This window comes from Branchiostoma floridae, chromosome 3 (genome assembly GCF_000003815.2).
Source record: "Branchiostoma floridae strain S238N-H82 chromosome 3, Bfl_VNyyK, whole genome shotgun sequence".
In the NCBI taxonomy this organism is placed as follows: Eukaryota; Metazoa; Chordata; class Leptocardii; order Amphioxiformes; family Branchiostomatidae; genus Branchiostoma; species Branchiostoma floridae.
In genome coordinates this window covers 30120712-30144670 of record NC_049981.1, presented here as the reverse complement: position 1 = coordinate 30144670, position 23959 = coordinate 30120712, and the positions used below count along the sequence as shown (strand labels likewise).

Below are 23959 nucleotides of genomic sequence, written 5' to 3'. Positions count from 1 at the left end.
GCTACCTGTCTGGAGAACTGCACATTCAAACCTTCTGGTGGTGATGTCAATAAAATTAGCAAATGAGCAAATGAAGGAAAGGGTTCTAAAGCACTCAGTTGATGACAACAGCCCTCCCGCAAGTGGACGGAGGGCGTTTCAGGTGTTGGAACACCTGAGCACTTGCACCCTTTCCTTTATTCGCTGATGTGTAGGGACCAATCAGCGCCCTCCTCCAAAATTTTGACGATTCCAGACATTAGAAATGTCAAGGTTCCCTGCCGGAATAGCAGAGAAGCGACTGTATGCAGTGTATTATAAAAGCACGGGGCACAGGACACGGTATATATTTTATGTTGGGCTTGGCAGTTTGAGGGTTAACCTAGTAATAGATGGACAACCAAGAGATTATAAGACCATAGACTAAGAAGTTATCAGACTTACAAACACTGTGGCTGTCCTCTGATCCAGGCCTTGCCCTCCATCAACAGCCTTGATCTACAAAAAAAATCAGAAACAGCATCACAATGTACATTGTGTAAATATCTTGGACATTACATTATGTTGATGACACTACACAATAAGAGCCATTTAATTGCTGTAATGATGTAAATTCACCGTGTGGCTGATACGGTATGCAGGTTTGCCAGGCCTCCAACTATGAAATTTGATATGATTTCCTTACTTCCAGAACGTAGTCTGTCTCCCTCTCGTGGTCGAGGAAGGTTGTCGTGGTTACCTCGCCGTCGCGAGGGTTGATTCGGAAGCGACTGGAGCCGGACATGGAGTAAATAACGGAGTCCTGTCCAAGCTCCTCGGACATGTCTGCATCGCTGGCAAACACACGCAGCACCGTGTCACCTACGGGGCAAACAAACAAACAGGGCATGGATCATCCATATATAGTTTCATCAGGTTGGTAGATCAATTAAACAAAGTCTTCTATGATACAAACTGGTTTAATTCTGCAGCAAACGTTTTGATAACCATCTGCTGCCTTCATCAGTACAAAATGAACCAAATACCATCGGTGCTAGAGACAGAGTCAGTGCAATCTGAACTTGACCTATTCTATTGTGATGTAATTACCTTCCATTGGAATGTTCTTGAATGTAAATAAGTTAAGCATCCTTGCCACTTTGTGAGGTAGCAGCAAGGATGCGGTCCCAACGTGTCTGAGCTTCTCATGAATGAAAGGTTCAAACAAACAAACACTTTTTTGTACCTGCAGATATGTCCTCTCTCACTGAAACATTATATTCCTGTTGGTTGAATACGGGGCCATTGTCATTTTGATCCTGTAGGAAACATCAGGAAGTAAAATAGATATTAATATTCTTCATTTTTCAGAGAGTGTGTAGCTAGAGTACATAATAGTAACAAAGAGTGAACGTCTCTCATCCTCCCAGAATTGCTGATGGCTGCCATACATTGCACAGAAAACCTGGATGCAATTCTTCCTCTTTATGAACATGAACCTTGTTCCCCCAACAACCAGGAGGTCTAGGAACTAAGTAGATAGCTATTGGGAATTGTTTGATAGATATTCAAACTGACAGATTTTCTGAAACCAGCACAGACCTGCAGTTTGATTTGGTACACACCTTTCAGTGTGTCCTGTAAAGGCTTACCTCAACTTCAATCACCACTGGTGTGGTATCTTGAGTACCTCTACTCCTGACTGTGTCAGACTCTTCAGCTAAAGAAAGTTGTACAGGAAACCAGAAGAAGAAGAAGAGGACGCAACACTAACCTCAACCTCGATCACCACTCGTGTGGTGCTGTTCAGAGTGTGGTTGCCACCATCGGTAGCCGTCACCATCAGCTCAAACAGGTTTCCCGTCATCATCTCATAGTCCAGCGGCGCGGAGGTGTAGATGTACCCGTACCCGTCCTCTGTACTGATGGTGAAGTTATGGAGAGAGTCCCCAGATGTGATGTTATAGACTAGAATGTTGTATGGTGGAGAGTCTTCATCAGTTGCCTGAGACAAGGAAGAAGGAAAAGCAATTTGAAAAGAAGATACCATTAATCATAATACTCGTGTAGATGTACCCGTACCCGTCCTCTGTACTGATGGTGAAGTTATGGAGAGAGTCCCCAGAGGTGATGTTATAGACTAGAATGTTGTATGGCAGGGAGTCTTCATCTGTTGCCTGAGAGAGGGAAAAGGGTAAAAAATGCAATTATATTATAATAGACGTGTAGATGTACCTATGCCCTTCCTCTTTGCTGATGGTGAAGTTATGGAGAGAGTCCCCAGATGTGATGTTATACACTAGGATGTTGTATGGTGGGGAGTCTTCATCTGTTGCCTGAGAGGAGGAAAAGGGAAGAAAATACTATCAAATATTATAGACGTGTAGATGTATCCGTACCCATCCTCTGTGCCGATGGTGAAGTTATGGAGAGAGTCCCCAGATGTGATGTTATAGACTAGAATGTTGTATGGAGGGGAGTCTTCATCTGTTGCCTGGGAGAAGGGAAAGGAAACAAAATAACATCAATCGTAATAGAGGTGTAGATGTACCCATGCCCTCCCTCTGTGTTGATGGTGAAGTTAATCTCCCACAGGATATGTGATCACATATTGTAACTGCAGGTCCTATCTTTTCCACTGGGGAGCGATCTATCACCAAGACCAATACATGATATTACACATGGCACCATGCTATGAAGAAGTGAATCCATATCTGCTAGCCTTAAGTCTGCTGTACTATAGCAATTTTGTGCTTTAGGTCATACCAAATAAATTTGTTGTTTGTTGGATTTTTGAAACAGAATGATGAATCTGTAAATCAACTTGAAAGTAGACTGGAATTGTTTGAAACAATCTGGAGACTTTTCAAAATAGTCTGGAGATTTTTTTTAAACTCCAGATTTTTCCATTTTCAACTCCCACTGGGGAGTCATTTTAATCCGTACAATGGCATGGAAGCTTTTCACGAAGTATTAACTTTTGAAGTATTAGCTGTAAAAGGTTAGAAGTGTTTGTCCAAAGTGCAATATTTGTCCAAAATTACATGTAATATGTAGGATGTTTTTAGCATTTTCTTCTTTTGAAACCATGCTGATGACATCTTGCAATTCTATAATGCCTTACGGCCACTATTCTAAGATCCCATATTCCTCATGCAGTGACAAGCCACTAATCTTATATTCCTCCCCCACTCTACTAACCATTCCCTAAACTGTGAACTCTTAACCCCCATTACAACACTACTGATCAGTAGACCATCCAGAGAGGAAAATGAGCACACTCCCACCGTAATTAGGGGATAGTTAGGGGAACACCGATCTATGATTTTCTCTATTGATCCAGTTCTGCAGTGGAAAAGGTTCGGAGTGTTAGGTGATTATTGGTGTAGTGCAGTCATTATCTAGCCTATTCACTTACATGTACGCATCATGGATTTAAAAAAACTACACATTGTAAGATTTTAGCAAGGAAATTAAGGCTATTTATCCATTTATTTGACTCGGATATTACAGTCAGCCAAGGTCATCCAACTAGTTGTGACAAGAAAAAATCTTGAGGCAGGGAGTGTTAGGTGATTATAGGTGTACTGCAGTTATCATCTGGCCTATTCACCAACATGTACACATCCTCTAGAACACATCATGGATTTAAAACAGTCTTCACATTGTAATTAAGATGCGAGCAGGGAAATTGTGCCTCAGTAGAAAATCTTTAGGTTAGGAGTTTTAGGTGATAATAGCTGTACTGCAGTCATTATCTAGCCTATTCACTTACAATGTACTACACATCCTCTAGAACACATCATGGATTGACAAACAGTCTACACATTCAATTTGTAAGATGTGTGAAAGGAAATAAGTGCTATGAGAAGAAAAAATCTTTAGGTTTGGAGTGTTAGGTAACATGTACACATCCTGTAGAACACATCCTGGATTTAAAAACACTACACATTGTAAGATGCGAGCAAGGAAATAAGGGCTATGAGAGAAAAAATCTTTAGGTTGGGAGTGTTATAGGTACTGTAGTCCTTATCTAGCATAATATTCACTAACATGTACACATCCTCTAAAAAACATCATGGATTTAAAAACATAACATTATTGTAATATGTAAGCAAGCAAATATGAGCTATGAGAAGAAAATCTTTAGAGGAAGACTTAGAAGACTTAGAGGGAAAGAGAACATTTAGAGAATGAATTATGCTCTTTGAGTTATTCCTTTCTGTCTTCCAGGGCTCAAAATACTGCCTGCATATGCAGGTTAGTGCAGGTAAAATTGGAGCTGTGCAGGTATTTCTAGTGTCAACCTACACCTAACCTGCACTGGTCCATTTATACATAAATGTCATATGATGTAGGTGTATGTGGATTGTTATCAGGTGCATTGAATGTTACCACTACCACCTATTAAGGAATATGCTGTATAAAAGAAAAAATAGCAATTGTTCCTGAACAATTTTAGTATAATCTATACTTCCTAAATTCAGAGTGGTGCAGGTAAAATTTGTCTGGTGCAGGTAAATTTCAATGTTACCTGCACCAGTGCAGGTATTTAGAAAAAAGTATTTTGAGCCCTGGGACTCTTATCTATACTGCTGCTGAGAAAGAGTTCAATGAAACAAAAAGGTGCAGGAATTAGGAGAACATCAGGGATTAACAGTGATAAAGAAAAATCAATAAGAGACAATCTGGCATCATTGCCCAGATGTTGCGCCTCCTCGGGTGATGGTGTCGACTCCTTCCTTGGGCCTAGGAAAAAAATGTTGTGTTTCCTGTTTCCCTACCTACCCTAGAAAAACCTGCTGACCCTAGACTTTTTGGGGGGAGGGCAGTGGAATCACACAGTTTCCAGTCACAATTTGTAGTCAGCCTGCTTCCTATTGAAGTAAAAACACTGCTTGTCCTATCTAGTGAATGATAAAAGTGTCAATTTATAATATGCGCAAAATTACAAAAGTTTGACATTGAAGGACAGGTGTCCTCATGCTTTACTGTTTACTATGTTGAACTGTATTGTAATATGTTTCACTTGAGTTGGGGCAACCTAAAAAAATATAATCCCTTCCTACCGACATTATTCTTTTCAGGACTAAACAGGAAACACTACTGTAACATATTTTTTCCTAGGCCTCGTGTGATGGCGTCAACTCCTTCCTCTAGGATATTGATTGCGAGATCAATGCTGCAGCAGTTCCAGTGTCATGCTTATGTTCCAGGTTCCCTTCCTTCCGTCTGTTACCACATCTTTATCATGAAGCCAATGATGTGATTTGGGTTCCAAAAAAGATAACGTTGAAACCAGGGCTGTCTCCACCTTAAAATATTTTTCTGTCCCACTCATTGTTTAGGAGCCCATGTTGCTGTTTTTCTGGTTAAATATGTTCCATTTTTGGGACAGATGGGGTAGAATTATTTTCCATCCCACAAGCAAATTTCTGTCCCAGGATGGCATTGGTGATTGTCTTTCAGGGAGGGAATTTAAAGAGGTCTAAGTTTTTCTTCCAGCTCTCTGTTTTCTCCTTACCTGCTTCCTTAAATAGTCTTGCAACCAAGAAAATAGATTGGTATGTCATCAGCGTAACTGAACCTCAATATGGTATAAACACTTTATTTGTTGACTTCTTTTTTACTACAGTTGTGAATGATAAATAATTGTGGAAAAAAATACCCACACTGTATACAAATGATAGAAGACACTGTTGAGCTGCCATCAAGTCCCATCATCTACGTGCAAGCTTGTCTAACCCCCACAGGATGGGGAACAACAGACGATAAACCGGATAGTGTATGCATGTGTGAGTGTATGAAAACATAGAAGAATGCCCAGAATCACTCTATTGATTTTTGCTGGCCATGTTAGGTGACTTTGAACACAGGTGTTAATGACACACGTCTTCCTCACTCTAGCTTCTTTCACCGTAAACCCTCGACCAATATGGCCTCCAATTTCACTGCATTGTTCACACTTCACCAGCAGAAATTAGAAAAACCTCCTCATTAAGGTCTAATGCAAAAGTCAATAAGCAATCCTGCAGCTGCATACTGCTTGGGTTTCACACTGGTGTGGTCTGATTTCCATCAAGAGGAGGATTGTCACGGCTGTAGAAGCAAATGGCACGGTGGATTTGTGGTCAGGGGTGTCAACCCAGAACCTAGAGGTACCCAGAGTTTGAATCCTTGGAGAAGGCACTTTAAATCAATATCCTCATTTGACTCACGACAGTTGGAAATTAGTAGACATACCTAGGTTAAGTGATGTTCTAAGGATAGGACTTTAGATTGTGGTCCTGTGTTTGAGGAGAGCCACACCTATAGTAGTTAAAGAACCTATCACACTTCAAAAAGAGTAGTGGTTCATTCTGGAAAGAGTGTACCAAATAAATCTGTCTGAATATGCAGCTTGCATCCTTCAGTGCAAACTTTGTGTGCTACTATATCTTCATAGATCAAACTTCCCTGAAGGATATAAGTGAAAACTGCTCAAGTCATAGGTGAACATACATCTGTCATGATGATCTTGTTAATATGATACCAACTTCTCAAGTCATTAGGTGAACATACATCTGTCATGACAATCATTTTTATCTAATTCTGATTTCAACTTCTCAAGGCATAGGTGAACATACAAAATGTATATCTGTTATGAAAATCTTGTTTATCAGATGCCAACTTCTCAAGGAATAGGTGAACATATATCTGTCATGAAAATCTTATTCAACTGATCCCAACTTCTCAAGGCATAGGTGAACATATATCTGTCATGACAATCTTGTTTATCTTATCCCAACTTCTCAAGGCATAGGTGAACATACGTCTGTCATGAAAATCTTGTTTATCTGATCCAAAATTCTCAAGGCATAGGTGAACATATATCTGTCATGACAATCTTGTTTATCTGATCCCAACTTCTCAGTGACTCACAAGAAGTCTTGTGGTGAACAGAAGTTGTAGATATAACAAACAAAAAACTTAACTTTACTTTATCCTTCCACTTGTGCCTGGGGGGCATTGCAGAGGAAAAAAAGAGAGACCTCCTTACCCTGACTCTTAAGATCGGCGTCTGTGACGCTTCATTTTCCCGCACCGTCCCGACGTAATCGTCTCTCTGGAAGATCGGCCTGTTGTCGTTCAAGTCCACAATGTCAATCCTGACCCTGGCAGCAGTCTGCTGCGGCGGAGTGCCTCCGTCTTGTGCGATAATCGTCAGGCTGAACCTCCAGGCATCCTCATAGTCGAGCTGGTCCAGTGTGTAGATCACTCCTGTGTTGCCGTCTATCCTAAACCTGGGACTGGGAAGAATAAGTACACAAGAGGAGGGACTTTAGTTTGTGTGTAGATGGCTTCTGTTGTGCTGTCTATCCTAAACCTGGCACTGAGAAGGTGGGGTAAAAAACATTCAGTATTGTATAGTGGAATTTATTACCAAGCAAAGTAGGAACAGTTTGCTGGATAGTTTTAAAGAGGATTTGCAGATAGATGAAGTTAGGTGTGACAGGCAGTTCAGTGTAATATAACCAGCTGCTACCGTGTACCTGCAAAATGGGTGTGTTACGCAGAAGGGCGGTCATTCCGGCTATATAGATACCAATACAGATACAGTGAACAAGAAGATTTTATGGCATGATTATTGTTAGTTATTGTTGATCTAGAAGTCTAACATACGTTATTCTCCTTTAGCCATTAAAAGAGCATCACGGCAATATCACTCATTTCATTACTGTTTTAACAGTATTACAGATTACCTCGGGAAATTAGCAAAAGGCAGCAAAAAAAAGAAATGATGACTTACTCATCATCATTGATGAAGTAGGTGACATCACCAAACTCTCCTATATCTCTGTCTGATGCCTGCAGAGAAGGAAGTATTCGGTTAAGCCATTCCAATCTAAACAAACGGTTGGGCAGGGAGGAAAACTTGAATATGACTGTCTTATCTCCATGAAACTGAAAGCACCTAGGAATAAACCTGGTCCTAATTTTTTGTGGCTTTGAATAAAAAATTCACACACAGCCATCCTGTGATGAACCAAGATTGAGCCATAAAGTTGACCTCTCAGCAAATTTTTTATGAGTCAAATAATAGTTACTCAAGCAACTGGATTTGATTCTAGAAACTATTACCATTTCCAAAATCATATCCAGTTGCTTGAGTAACTATTATTTGGTATATCCTATTACCTGGGTGTCTAGCATTTGTAAACGTAATGACTTTAGAACTTTTGATGTAAATAACCAATTCATTCATTCATTCATTCATTTATTTATTTGTGGCAAAGCAATACATATTTCAGCACTAAGGGCAGGACCAACATTCAGCACTGTGGACTGTTATTAAGCTGCCTTTCAGTAGCCAGGGTACCATCCAGATAGTAGGAATAGCAGAGAAGCAACTGTATATAGTGTATGATAAACGTTGGAGCAAGAAACGACTGTATATAGTGTATAATAAACATCAGAGCAAACTACTATCCAGAATGTACACAGGCTAGCCTTCCATTGGATGTTGTAAAGAAAGCACTTCAGCAGATCATAACTAACTTTGCTTCAATGTTTTCTGAGAGGTTCTCACATAGCAGGCAGTAGGCAGATTGGAGAAAGTCCTTTCATAAAATGTTTTAGTCCTTCTTTCCTAAAATGTTTTCTGTTTTCTGAAATATTCAGATGATATTTACATGTAGGTTGCCCCACTTCCATGTTATCTGTTATTACTTTCTTCAAATCAGCTGCTTATCAATTACCTGTTCTTCCAGTTACATTTAACTTTTTTGTATGTTTTATCTTATCAAGAAATAAATACAAAAGCTTATGCACCTAGGTGGGGTAAAGCATTGTTCCAACTGAAAAATCTCAGGTTGCACACTGTTTTACCTGGGTTTAAAATTAAGATGTGCCAAGTAAAATGTGGTTGCGTTTGAAAGTGTGTAAATGGGTATTTTGAGCACAGAACATCTGTGTGGCTCAAAATGAGCCTTGTTTCAAGGTAAACAGAATTCTGACTGTAGATACTTACTGATACATTGAGTAGACTGGTTCCTATGGGGATGTTCTCCTCTACAGATAGTGAATAGGTTGACTGAGTGAACGTTGGTCTGTGGTCATTCTCGTTGATGAGGGTGATTGTGATGGTGGCATGCCCATATTTCTCTCCATTGGTCTCATTGGCAAAAATCTGCAAGAAAGAAGGACAACACAAGCATATAATTTTTTTGTCTGTTTCCCCAAAAGGTAGTAGCCATGCTGTGATTCCTTCAAAGAAGCTATAAAATTAGCAAACATATTCTGCAAATTGTACAAAAACATATCAGAAAACCAATACTAATGAACAAAGTCTCAAGTCAAAGAAGAAGATATGAGAGAAGACAAAAGACCTTGAATGCAATGTTCGTATAAACATTTTTCCTCTAACGCCTGCATCTTTGTAAAGAAATCATGCGTGGCCTCAAAATGACCTTTGACCCATTACATCCAGTAGGTGCATCTGACCTCAGGTGAACTTTGAAGCTTTACCTCCAATAGGTGCATCTGACCTCAAGTGACCTTCAACCTATTACCTCCAGTAGGTGCATCTGTTCCACCTCATAGTCCAGCGGTTTGTTGACCCTGAGAGTGATGGCAGCTTCTCCCATGGCCGAGGACGGAGAGACCAGGAACTGGGGAGCCGTGAGCCCCACCAGGTGCAGCATGTATGCACCATTCTCTTCCTGCAAGTACAACAAAGGAGAAAGAGTTGAATGGTTAAACAGTCTTTAACCCTCTTCCTTTACCCTAAAAAGAAATTGAGAATTAGTAGCCTAACAGCTACTTTTTTATATTTGTTATTTTTGTTAAAAATTGCTTTGACTACAAACAGTAAATCATGTATGTTTTTATTCATGTCAAAAGAACTATCCACTAAAACAGTAATATTCTCCGATATCATTAGTTTTAAAGTGCAATCAAGTGCTAGAAATTGATTAATATGTATGTTGAAATAAGCAACAATACACAATTCAGCCTCTGGCTGCCAGAACCTTGTTTTGATAATAAACCATTTTTGATTGATTGATTGATTGACAGACAAGGACAATGTGGCACTGCACCCAAGTGAAGGTAAAGGTAGCAGTTTTACCTCCCCGACTAAAGTCAGGTACTCATTTTTACGCCAGGGTGAAGCGAAGAGTGCAACGTCAGGGGCAGGGAGAGCATCTAACCCAGGACCTTTCTCAGGTTTGAGGCCAACACTCTACCTGTTATGCCACATACAACACCAAACAGCTACTATCCTTCATCAACGTCATGAATTTTTTTTATGTAAATAACTAACAGTGGCAAAATAACACATATTTCAGCACCAAGGACAGGACCAAGATTCAGCACTGTGGACTGGTATTAAGCATGTTGCCTTCCAATGCATGTTGTAAGGAAAGCACTTCAGCAAATCATAACTAACATTGTTTCAATGTTTTCTGAAGACTTCTTATACACAAAATGTATAGGTAACGGCCAAGAATTCATTGACAGATCTTCCAAGCAGACCCTATAGCTCCAAGGTTATCACAAATCAAAGTACTTCAAACGTACACCTTCCCTGCCAAGGTCGGGTCATTTGACATTGATGAACCGATCACATTTGACCTTGCCAGGGGTGAGCAGACAGAATCTTTTAGTGATTATCAATTGCCTGGTAGCTGAACCATATCAGGCAACAAGCAGTTCACCCAGTGTTCAATCTTGTCAACTGATTGCAAAAAGCAACATGATGAAACTGCAAGCCTGCACTAACTTCTCTTCTGAAGTTACTCTAGCCCCGCAACAAAACATTGGCCATATTAAAAGAAGATCAAAATGAAGATTTTATTTGTTATTTATTTATTTTTCAGTTGTACTGTGGAATGGAACATGATTGTAATGTCCTCGCAATTCAGCTCCTAGGTTGCCAGGAGGACTGTTATGCGTATTGCTTTCTTAAACCAGTCTACTACAGTAACTACTTCTACTACTACTACTACTATTATTCACCAATTTAATTTTTTGGTTCACGGATTCGCTCGCTCCTATTTTTTTAAAAAAAAAATGAAAATAAAAATTGCCACTCAGCAAATTTTCACCATTAATGAAACCATTCACCAACTTTCTGGTGTAGCAAACATAAAAACTGACACTACTTTTGTAATTTTCAATGAACAGGTGCTGTTACTGTACAGTAATAGTGTTTTTGTACTTTTTTCAAGCTGAAAACTTTTTATTCTTTATGTTTTGGATTAGCCCTTACCTTTACCCCAACCATTTTACAATTTTTATTTTTATTTCGCCCTCTCGCTCCGTATTTTTTATGAAAAAATCCGTGAACCAAGAAATTAAATTGGTTGGGCCTTTAGATGGAATGCCATACCTCATCAGGGTCGTTGACCTGCAGCGTCAAGGGCAACGCTGCTCCAACAAGGGTGGATTCAGACACGGTGATGCTGTATTCTGATTGGTCGAAGGTTGGTGTCTCGTCATTGACATCGATGATGGCGATGTCAAAGGTCGTACGGATGAAAGCGCCTCCCGGGGAATCTCCTGTCGGAATCTCAAGTGCCTGAAAAGGATGAAACAAAGAAATCTGAGCTTCAAAAACATCTAAGCTTAAGGATTTTTTGTCCATTTTTAAGCTTAAAATGACAGATTAACAGCGATTTATTTATTTATTTATTGGTTTGGCTGTTCAGCACGCACAGCCAGGGCTGCCCAAATAGCCTGTGGCTACTACAAAGGGATGCAATGATCAACAACACGGCCACCCCAGACAATGAGTGGGACACAGAAAAAACATTAGGCAGACAAAGTTAACCAATGTTCATCCTCAGAGTTAAGCTTTATTAGACAATAGTCTTATAAATTGAAATCTAAGATGAAAAAATGCAGGAGCTATTTCTACATGAAATGTTGTTCAAGGTTTCAGATGATGTTGCATAAAGTTTACAATACTTTACAGCAACATCTAGAAAATAGTTGTACATGTCAAAATTTGTTTTGCATAACATATTTGCTTTATGACCATGGTCTTAAATTCCTTTTTCACCTTGCAATAATCACACAACCATTTTCCACTAAAAGCTTATTTACCAAATTGCCTGCATGGGACAATCTGAACCGCAGAAGTCATTCAATAGGGGTGAGGTCATCACCATTACAGATAGGCCATATTTCACCAGTTCTACTTGTGGCCACGCTGACTTGATTACATGGATTACATCCCTGCATGCATCAATTTTCCTCTGTGCCCCCCTCCCTCTAAAGTTTATAACTCGTCCATACTGTAAATTGTGCAAAGAAGCTACAAAATTAGTAAACATACAATGCAAAAATATTGAACAACTGATACTAATGTTGTAGAATATCTAAGTCAATTCCAAAGTCTAAGAAAAAAGAACAAAAAGAACAAAAATGAAGAATTTATTGCTTGGTAGGCTTTATAGCATAGTCATCCGTTTAACCTTCCTGATCAGTTATTTGTAGATTTGATAATGAAGGCAACTTTTTTTGGCCAAAAGTCTTCTTTTTTCTTTACATGCTTGCATCAGTTTTTGGATGTTTGGATGCTTTGTGACAACCAGACTATGTCATCCAAATAACCAACCAAATCATTATGGCCCGAATATGAGGGTGCCAATTTTGAGCAGTTCCCAGGGATTTGGGGAAAAGTGACCTCATTTTATTGCAGTTATGATTAATGGATACCATATTCCTACATAATATGAACTGGGGTCAAAAGCTAACATATGCAAAAGAAAGTTCTACTGTCAGTGTTTGGTTCTAATTTCAGACTTATTACAATGCCCTATTTAAGAACACACTTATGCCAGAAAACATCATAAATTTGAATTTATCCAGTTCAAGGTCTGTTCAAAATTTGTGGGGAAGGGGTGCATACTTTATTTGTTTTGTTTTTCATTTTAGCTTTCAGTCCCACAGCTCTGTCTTGCCCCAAATCAGGGGTGCGCATTTTAATTTGGGTGCATACTTTATTTGAGGAAATATGGTTACCGTAACAGCCTTTTTCACAAAGAAGACAATGATTACTGTAGTTGTAGCTATACTGACTGGATGAGTACAGAATAGTTTTCCTTTCTCATCCCATCTCTCATCTATCCTAAGTCTGTCTACAAATGTACTAACATTATGATAATTGTTGGGGCAACCAAGAAGATGTGACAACCAGTTTTTTCCATCCCTCTTGGTTTTCTGTTCTTCAGAATGTTTTACTTTGAATATTTCCTTAAATGATTAAAAAAAAGATTCGGAAAAACAAACTCTGTCTTCTTCGTCATATCTTAGATTGCCAAAAAATTGTAGGAGATTGAGTGACAAAGAAAATAATAAAAGAAAAGCAAGAAATCAATCGAGGAACCTCCATTGTACTAATTGAGAGGTGTGTCAGACTTATTTCATTACATCCCATGAACACAACAAACATAATACAGAGGTTAAGCAATTAAAGCACTCTGCTGTAATTAAATTGGAAATGGCCACTACATGATGGGCTTTTTCAATTGACAGCAGGAATCATGAATACTATTCTGTGGAAGATTGTAGGAAACACTTAATCAACATATTATCCATGTACCTGTACTTTCTTGCCATGGACTTTATTCCATGTTCACAGAAAGAAGAGAAGCCTGATACCACTATAGCAAAGAATTATAAATGTTTTTGAGGTATTTTGACCAAATTCTAACTTTGACAAACATGCATTGCACATAATTCTCTCTTCAAAAGTGGTGGTATGTTTTGCAATGCTTTTCAAGTAGTATCCAGGATGGGATATTCTAGTATACAGTATTTGAAACAAGGTGAAGCAACTAGATTACAAAATCCTGCCATGTCTGCAGAACACACTAAACCACTGCAAGCCACTGCACTCGTTTCCACAACACATGCAGTAAAATATTCATTTCCAACTTTGGCCATGAACATAATTTATACCACCATCAGGGCTCAAAATACTGGGTGCACATGCACTTTTTTTTTATTTAGTGCACCCAGCATTTGAACTGTACACCTACTGGTAATATTCTATTTACTATTTACTGTGGGTGCACCAGTGCACCTAATTTGTGTAACATTAAATAAGTAAATATGTTAAAGTTCCTATTTCATACTAGTATATAGCAATCTAAAAGTATTCTTGACATTTAAATGTCAGAACAATTTTTATAACCCTTGTTGTGTTACTAATGTTTATGGTCTTGAAGTTCACTAGCCTAGAATGTCAAATTCTGAAGAGAGGTAGCAGGGTGTAGAGTAGAATTTGCTGACCACTTTGATTTATGTTGTGCACTCAAATATTTCCTGTATGCCTAAATTTTTTGGTTAGCTGCACCTGTACAAATTGCATTTCCAATAATAAATTTCGAGCCCTGATGACCATGAATGATAACTAGAGCAGAACCGACGCGTGACACACCAGAATGAAGCATAACAGGTTTACCTGCTGCGATAGTAAACATAAACCTTCTATCAATATCCATCCACTACTGACGACAGGTAAAGCATGGCCTGATATTGGCGTCATGTATCACACATAAAGGGTCAGGGTACCAGGCACAGAGGGGGACGTAAACAATAAATCACATCCCGAAAATAATAGCCCAGAAAAGAGAAGATAAGAAATCCGCAGTCACAGACCATGTTGCCAGAAAGAAATGCGTTATGGACTGGGAGGGGCAAGGTTTATAGATAGAGAAGACAACAGATGAATCTGATACGTTGGATTAAAGAAGCAGTCTGGATAAGGAAGTCCACCCCAATGATGAACCGGGACAAAGGGTGGTACAAGCTAAGCCACGTTTGGGATAGTGTTCTTGCCGCAAAAGCACCGCCTACATCGGCTACATATAGCGGCAAGAAGCAGAACTCCAGTTAGAAGCTCTGAGGAAGATGTCTGACAGACATCGAAACGTCAGCAGGTGAGAAAAATGGTTATGTAAAAGAAAACTTTTATGTAAAATAAGAGCATTTTCATCTTTTGTACATTATTTTCTATATTGAGTAAGGCCACACTGACTTAATTGTATGGATGACATCCTTGCACGCATTGATTTTTGTCTGTTTTCCGCAAAAAATCTGTGGCCATATGTCACCCCATATCATCCCTGGTCAATCAGAATTTCATGCTTACCGGAGGACCTGCTCTCCAGGGTAGGGAGGCACATGGTCAGGGCACTGTGCCCTTGTTCCCCTCTTTAAACAGGAAGGGCAATATAACGTGAAAGAATGCCTGGGAAAGAATGGTCTGGATGTTTAGTCCTATGGTCTAGCAGCACTTTTTATTTTTACTGGATTTTCTTTTTTCACCCACCCACATAAGTTTTGAGGTCTCCAAAGGATCAATGTCATCCATAAAATTAAGTCAGTGTGGCCTTATGATGATTGGATAAAGCATATCACACAATAAACTAATAAAAGTAAACTAAAACTCTAATAAGTACCTGTACAGTGATGGTCAGTGGCCCCTGGTTGAAACCTTCTGCCTCCCTGTCTATGACCTTGGCTACCCTCAATTCACCGGTGAGATCGTCAAGGTCAAACACGTTGTCCACATTCCCTGTTTTAAAAACATTTCAATACAACATGGGCAGTTAGCTAGTGTAACGCTAGTTCATCTTTATCAGTGTATGACATACTGTAAATGCATTTCAGTTCGCGGAGATTTAATTTCGCGGTAGCGGGAAAAAGGACTTTTCACAGTGGTTTTAAGTTTGCGGTAGCACCATGCACTGTAGTCTCGTACTGCCATGGAAAAATGTTTGCAGTGGTTTTAAATTTACGGTTAAGCGGCAACCGCAAAAACCGCGAACATTAAACCACCAAGAAAGTTTATACATTTACAGTATATCTGTTGTTTTACAAAATGGGGCATTCAAAGATATCAAGTAAACAGACAACGGTGGTTTCAAACTGCAATTTTGAAAACATTCTAATCTGAAACCAACTCCATCGACTTGATATCCCTAAATACCTTCAGTGTTTTTAAAATAACGGATTCATATTGGTTACTCCATGGATAAAGGTGAATTAGCATTACATGTTTAACATAGAAATTAATCCGATGATTGTAAAGCCCATACTACACAACATCACTCTTTTATAAGGTAGATTAGAATTACGAACTTGATTGAATTATGTACCATACTTTGTATTTTGTAAAAAATTTATTATGTCTTTATATTGAGAACAAATTGTGTAACAATTGGCTTAGGCTTTTAGTTCTAGACACATGGTTATCACTATTACTGGACATTCAATTTTCTAATAGCCCAACATCCCTTTCTAAATCATTTGAACGGCTGTAACGTTATATCCAATCTTGCGTTTTAATCTGAAAAGTATCATTATTGGTTAGGCATCATCAAAAAGAATGGTAGTTCGGGCATTTTTGGACATCACTTATGATAAAGCCCAGATTCTCATGGAAATGTTGATTGATTTTATCATTCAATTTATTTTCATTCTTCAGAACATAGTTAACACTTCTAATAAATCCGCTTTCCACAGCATATTACATGTACATCTAACGTAAACGTTTAACTGTGCTTTCTTATCATTACTCGTAACTTTTCATATACTTTAGCCCTTCTAAGATGACTGCGATATCAAAGTGTCAATAAACCATTTATATACCTCCTAAACCTGACACGCCACAAGTCAACACATCCCTAAAACGCCCTTTATTTTCATTACCTACAAGTGCTGACTCGATAAGCAAATTTAATCCAATCACTCCGTTTCATCATCTTATTGATTTCCTGTGTACAAAATAAAGCTTGCCGTGTAAAACAGAATTAGTGTTTCTTTTTAGTGTCTTGCTCAGGCCACACCAATTTAATTAGTTGGTTCACAGATTTTTTAAAGTGAAAATATAGCAAGCGGAGATCTTAAATGCAACGGGCAGGGAGGAAAACTTGAATATGACCATGTCCACTCCATAAAGCTGTCGAGTGAGTGCACCAAGGCATACACCTGATCCCCAGGATTTGTTTTAATGCCTTTTTCCATTTTTTCATGCTGTTTCTTCCTGTTTTTCCAATTTTTCATTTTTTGTAAATCCGTGAACCAGCAAATTAAATTGGTGTTGCCTACTCTCCTTGGTACTGAAGGGCTATCCATTTGAGATTAGATTGCTAGAATATACCGACAAAACCAAATAGGATTGGCAAGAAAAATGGCAAGAATAATGTTAATGATTAGATTCATTTACTTAATGGTTGGCAGCAACCAGTTAAATCTAAATACTTGATTGTCATCGAATAATGAAATCAAGTAGATTACACTGTATCAGAGTATTAGAAATAGTTGAATACTAGGAACCTGGTATGAAAATGAACTACAATGTGTGTGTGTTCATAAATACGATATTATGAAGGTTTTTTACTTAGTAAAATTAGCAATAGATTCATTCAAGCATCATTTGAAAAAAATTTTTTACAGCTTTGACCTAGTTTTAGAATTAAGTGTACTTTGTAGCTTAATGGTTGGAAAGAACCCGTAAAATCAAAATACTTGATTGTCATCAAATTAACACATTACAAAATCAAGTAGATTACACTGTATCAGAGTATTTGAAGTATTTGAATCCTAGGAACCTGGTATGAAAATGAAATACAATGTGTGTGTGTTCACAAATGCGATATTATGAAGGTTTTTTACTTAGTAAAAATTAGCAATAGATTCATTCAAGCATTATTTGAAAAAAATTTACAGCTTTGACCTACTTTTAGAATTAAGTGTACTTTTATCAGACTTAGTGGCTAAATGGTTGGAAGCAACCAGTAAAATCTCAATACTTGATTGTCATAGAATTAGCACATAATGAAATCAAGTAGATTACACTGTATCAGAGTACTAGAAATAGTTGAATCTTAGGAACCTGTTAGAAAATGAAATACAAAAAAAATAGTATTACGTAGGTTTTGTACCAGGTTCTAGTAAAATTAGCAATAGATTCATTCAAGCATCATCAGAAAAAAATTTACAGCTTTGACCTAGTTTTAGAATTAAGGGTACTTTTATTACACTTCGTAGCTTAAGTAAAGTGATGGCTACGCATAACAATAGCTTCAAGGGGATTTCAGACTGTCTAATGAAATTAGAATTCCTAACAAGACTGAGATAAAACCGTACAAGAATTAATCTGGATGGGATTTAATTAGATTGGATTGGATTATTATGGGCTTCGACAAAGAGTAACATTTTGACAGGTCTGCAACAAAGCAACTTGCTGACAGCAAAAAGGTGCAAACATACAATATCTATCACCATTTATCATTGTCATTCAAAGAAGAGCTAAAGCCAAACATTTATTGTGTCATGATACATCTATAGACACATGATATTTGGGGATGCCAGCAGTTGCAAAATCTTTCTTCCAAGTTTGCATCCAAGACAATGTGACCACATTTTCATGAAAAGTGAATTCATCTGCCTTCAACCTCTATCTTTTTTACTAATAAAAAAGAAAGGAAACTAACTAAAGGCATTATTGTGATTGAAGATATAGCTGACTGCAATATTCCAGAAAAATGAACTCTACTTACCTGTGACTATACTGTACTGGATGTCATTTGGAATGCCTGAGTCTTGGTCCATGGCAGATATTCTTACTATCACATGACCCTGAAGAAGACATAAAAAGACATAAAAGACATTTAAAAAAATTTTCTGTGAAAGAAATGAATGAATGCCTACTGATACAATATGTTCTAATTGGTCCTTAACCCGGTTCACTGAATTTTTCAGGTCTTCTCTTCTTTCTGGACCAACAGGGAACAGGGACAAAAACGGTTTTGTATCAGTGTATTGTATCAGTGCCCACCCATAGCCTGTAAAGCTGGTGTATACCAGTTACAGTTGTATATAGATACAGATATAGGATTCAAATCCCAGAGCACTTCTACGTTCTGGGCCAAACACTGCAGTTGTGCCACGCGGCCAGTGTGCAAAGGACTGAAATGATGTAGATCTTGCCATACTCACAACTTCTGCGTCTTCCCTAACGGTGGCGTCGTAAGGCAGGCCGAGGAAGACGGGGTCGGAATCTTGGACATCCTTGACTTGGATCACCAGGTTAGTGGAAGTGGACAACCAGGGGTTACCTCCATCCTGAAGGAAACAAAATGAACATAAATTTTCCTTTTACATTGATGAAGGGAGAGCAGAACTCTATGAATTGATATGAAAAAGAATATACTGGGAAGTAAAGATTACAACTTTTCAATTCTAGAGGAAGAATAAAATGCAAAAGTGCTTTCCAATATTAAACTATACCTCTTATATTGTACCATTCATAAGTGATAAAAACAACGAGAGATGTATGTGCACTTAAAAAACTTTTCATGCATGCATAATATTGCTCACATCGTGATACTGCATTTAAACTTTTAAAGTTGATGAAAGAATATTGTTCAAAACATGCCTGAAGGTACCTAATGCTCACCTCTTCAAACACATTCTAAAGGTTGAGGTCACAGGAAAGTCACCGAAGGGCACAGAGAAGTAGAGAAAGAGAGAGAGACAGTGAGAGTAAATCCATTAGTCTATAAGACAGAATAAAGTGCAAGACTTAAGTGACTCAAGTAAGTATGAAGTTAAAAGAGTTTTCTAGAGTGCTAAAATAGAAAGCTGAGATATAGCAAGGGTCAGTTATCATTGCTAACTAGGGGTTATAAATATAACCATCTGCTGCCGCGCCGCGTACCTGCAAAGCTGGTGTATAACGCCAAAGGGCAGTTATACCGGCTATATAGATACAGATACAGATATTGGGTTACTGTAATAACAAAAATGTTTGCGGTGGTCATATGTTTGCGGTTTTCAAGGTGGCCTCATCAAATCCATCACAAAAATGCCTCTTTCTGTCTTTTTCCCATTTACCACCTTTTTTGGCCGCGAACGTACACAATCCAAGCACAACATTTTCTTCTAATCATGAAGTGGAACTCCAAGAAACTGGTCTGAATCAATACCAAATTTAACAACAAAATGAGTCTGAGTACTTTTGATAATGATTTGTATCAATCTTAGAAAGAACTTTTAACATTTCATTCAAGATTGCCTTTAAGTATAAATCTTGAGACGTTTTAAAATTTGAAGAAACATCTTGAAATGAAACATTTTGTATCTTGAGATTTTTTTCAGAAACATCTTAAGATTGTTTAAAAGTGTCTTGAGATACTTTGAAAGGGCCTGGAAAAAAATCTTGAGATCTTTTGAGCTTTTGACTTCATAACAAGATCTCAAGATTCTCAGGAAAAATCTCAAGATTGACTTGAAACATCTCAACATCAAAGATTTTTAGAATAAATCTCAAAATTTTTCAACTTTCAACGAGGTGTGAAGACCCCTGCTGGGGGTCAATATGATCGCACTGAGTACCATAGAAGTTTTTCAGAAAATATCAACTGTGTAAGTTTAAGCTGTATGAGGCTACAAGTATTTGTGCAATGTGCTCTGCTCTGTCCAATGATTATCTGCTCACTGTTAATTTTACTCTTACACAGTACCAATAATAACATACTGGGCTTCTTGAGAAGATGAAAGATTATTTCAGCAAAATCATAAACAACAGCCCAGTAGTCTGTGCTTTCTACTTTCTGTAATTCCTTTCTTGCACATTCCTATTCATTTATACCAAAAAGTAATTAAGTCAGAGCAAAAGACACATTGAGTAAATCCCTAAGCAGCGAAGCAGCCTGCATTCTGATCAGATTATCAACTCCACACAAACACAAACACACACACACATACATACACATCATCTCAGTCTCTACTTTCTACTTTCTGTAATTCATTTCTTACACATTCCTATTCATTTATACCAAAAAGTAATTAAGTCAAAACAAAAGACACATTGAGTAAATCCCTAAGCAGCGAAGCACCCTGTGTTCTGATCAAATTATCAACCCCACACACAAAGACACATACACATCATCTGAGTCTGTACTTTCTACTTTCTGTAATTCCTTTCTTACACATTCCTTTATACCAAATGTTCATTTATACCAAAAACTAATTAAGTCAGAGCAAAAGACACATTGAGTAAATCCCTAAGCAGCGAAGCAGCCTGTGTTCCGATCAAATTATCAACCCCGCGGTGACAACGTGAACAAATAAAACAGTCGAACATCTATATGTACTGCCGGGCCTCAGCGTGTAATTTCACACTTGGTAAATTAACAGCCCTCCCATCCCTCCCCCATAATTCATTTATTAGGAGGTATTAACTGTGCCGTGTAGACGTGGCGGGATGTCATCAACCGTAATGGAATTATTCATTTCCTATTCATTGCCAATGCCACATGACATTCTGACTGGTACATGTTTATAGGTGGGGAAGTAGACGTGACAATGTGTGAGATTGGGGTAGTGTCCAGCCACGTTAGTTTACTGATCACTCAAATAGTGCAGTAAGTTTGATTATATGATTGTATGTTCAATTATGATGATTTCAAATACATATAATTTCTTATCATGCTGTTACATGTCTATTCCACAATTTAAGATAAATGTTCTAGTTTCAGCAATATTCACATTTTATACTGTATGTCATGCTGGGAAGTAGTGGTAAATTTTGATGAACGAATAAAGTAACTACCACATTTTATTTGAGATGATTATTTCATACATTCTGTTGATATGATTATTTCACATTTCCTATTCATGGCCAATGCCACATGACATTATGACTGGTGCATGTTTATAGGTAAGGAAGTAGATGTGACAATGTGTGAGATTGGGGTAGTGTCCAGCCATGTTAGTGTACTGATCACTCAAATAGTGCAGTATGTTTGATTATATGTATGTTCAATTATGATGTTTTCGAGTTACATGTTTATTCCATATGTTGGACAGTTAAAAATAAACTGTTTTTTGTTTCAGCAACATTAATTGTATGTCATGCCAGGGCAATACATGTGGTAAAGGTGAGATATACGTTCTCACCCCATCCACATGTGTGCTTGATTTTCATAAACAAATAACCATATCACCAACATCAGAGGGGAGCATCTATTCACAGAATATCAAGTTGAACAAATGAAATTGATGCGACCTTGATGGCTACAACACTGACCAAGAATTGGCAAATGTAACACTCAGTCTAATACCCTTATTTAACACTGCCTGTTCATCTTCCCTGTAGGCTGAGATTGATCCATTCATTCTGAAGGGAGACTTTTGGGGATGGTTTGATAAGCATTGTGGGGATCACCTGGTATTCTTCTAGCTTGCTACATGTATAATGTTTCTTTGTGGGGAGCGACCATTGAAAACAATAATTTTATTGGAAGCATTTTTTTGGAGACAGTCTTTTATCTAGTCTGCAGGTGTACTACATTAAATCACCATCCTTAGGTAAATTCTGAGTTGGGTTGAAGCGTCACCAATTGACTAGCCCAACTGATCTGGACCTTTTGGCGTAGCGGTTATGGTGTTAAGTTAGCACAAACTTTACCTTAGCCAAAAATATGTTACCTGTAGGTCCGGATCAGGTCTGGACCTAAGCCATACCTGTACTGAATTTTCTAATTCTACCTCTGTAGGCTTCACCAAGCTAGTAGCCTGCATGGGTACCATCCAGATAGTAGTTTTGCTCCGGCGTTTATTATACACTGTATATACTCGCTTCTCTGCTATTCCGTTGGGGAACCTGGACATCTCTAACACCTGGAATTGTCCAAATTTTGGACGAGGGCACTGATTGGTCCCTACACCTGAAACATCCTCCATCCTCTTGCTGGAGGACCTGTTGTCATTGAACGAGTACTCTAGAAGCCATTTCTTAATTTGCTCATTAAGTAACATCACCACTAAAATATTTGAATGTACAAGTACAGTTCCCCAGACAGGTAGAAGAACCAAATTTAGGAGCGAATCACTACCCGGATAGAACCCTGTGTACCTGACTTGCTGATGTATGTTGAAACCCGCACAGTGACCTTTGGCGCTCAGCGGGGTTGCCAGTAAAACTGCATACAAATGGTGAAACATGTAATCTCTCCCCCCACTGAGCTGTAAAACTGGCAGGTGGAAATAAGGGATCTAAGATACTAAGGGCCATGATAATGTACTTCTTTGGTTGTCTGTCTGGCATTATAGAATAGAAAAGATGTTAAAACACTGGAAGTTTTGCTGCATTTAGCAAGTTGCCGCTGGAAGTTGTGACTGGTTCTTTCTTTCCTTTGCCACAACTTGCCCAGATACCAAATTTCATAAGGATCCATCCACAATGTCTTGAGTTATGCTGGCAACAAACACCCACACACCCACACACAATGCTCACACACACACACACACACCAAAAACATTAATCAAGAGGGTCGCCAGTAAAACTGCATACAAATGGTGAAACATGTAAATCTGTCCCCCCACTAAGCTGTAAAACTTGCAGGTGGAAATAAGGGATCTAAGATATGGTACCTCACAGAGCACTAGCCTGTAGGGCCTTACTAATGTGCATCTTTGGTTGTCTGGTACAGTAGAAGCTGTTTAATTGCACAGCTTGACTTTCATTTTGAAAACCAACCTATCGCATTGAATCGGCCTTACATACTCCTAGCCTAGAGAAAGTATATCTCATTGAAGAAGGGAAAATTGATACACCACTGGTGTCCTACAAGTCCAGGCAGGCTCCAGTTCATGTCCACGAATACTAAATGGCTTCTGTACGTAACAATGACTCAGTACTTAAAATACACTGGGACCAGGGTTCTAGCCAGCGTCCGTCCTTTGGGGGAATTTTGATACTTGGGGGGGGGGGGGGGGAGACACAAATTTTGCCCGATCCGTCCTCTTTGATGGAAATAATCGGCATATAAAGATTTTGATTGAACCAAGCTGAGTCTACCAGCAAAATTTGCCCCTCAAAATAAAGGAAATAGCCTTTCAGGGGGTCTAGATTTCAAAATTTTCCCCGGGGAGCATTTCCCCAGACCCCCCTAGCATCGTCACACCTTTGACAGGATTTCCATTCAAAATCCTGGGG

The 23959-nt window shown here is 38.5% G+C and overlaps 1 protein-coding gene across 1 annotated transcript in view; it reads right to left on the bottom strand.

Annotated features, from left to right (window-relative positions):
* The window catches only part of LOC118411811 (cadherin-23-like), a 96121-nt gene that overhangs the window by 65931 nt on the left and 6231 nt on the right, over positions 1-23959 (bottom strand). Inside the window, exons 8-21 of the mRNA XM_035814297.1 lie at positions 18955-19080; positions 18516-18594; positions 15411-15526; positions 11330-11518; positions 9510-9659; positions 8969-9127; positions 7748-7806; positions 6998-7247; positions 2295-2452; positions 2041-2047; positions 1733-1963; positions 1205-1277; positions 665-840; positions 424-477 (exon numbers count right to left, since the gene is read on the bottom strand). Of these exons, the coding sequence (XP_035670190.1) occupies positions 424-477; positions 665-840; positions 1205-1277; positions 1733-1963; positions 2041-2047; positions 2295-2452; positions 6998-7247; positions 7748-7806; positions 8969-9127; positions 9510-9659; positions 11330-11518; positions 15411-15526; positions 18516-18594; positions 18955-19080 (1827 nt within the window). The remainder of the gene's footprint in view (positions 1-423; positions 478-664; positions 841-1204; positions 1278-1732; positions 1964-2040; positions 2048-2294; positions 2453-6997; positions 7248-7747; positions 7807-8968; positions 9128-9509; positions 9660-11329; positions 11519-15410; positions 15527-18515; positions 18595-18954; positions 19081-23959) is intronic.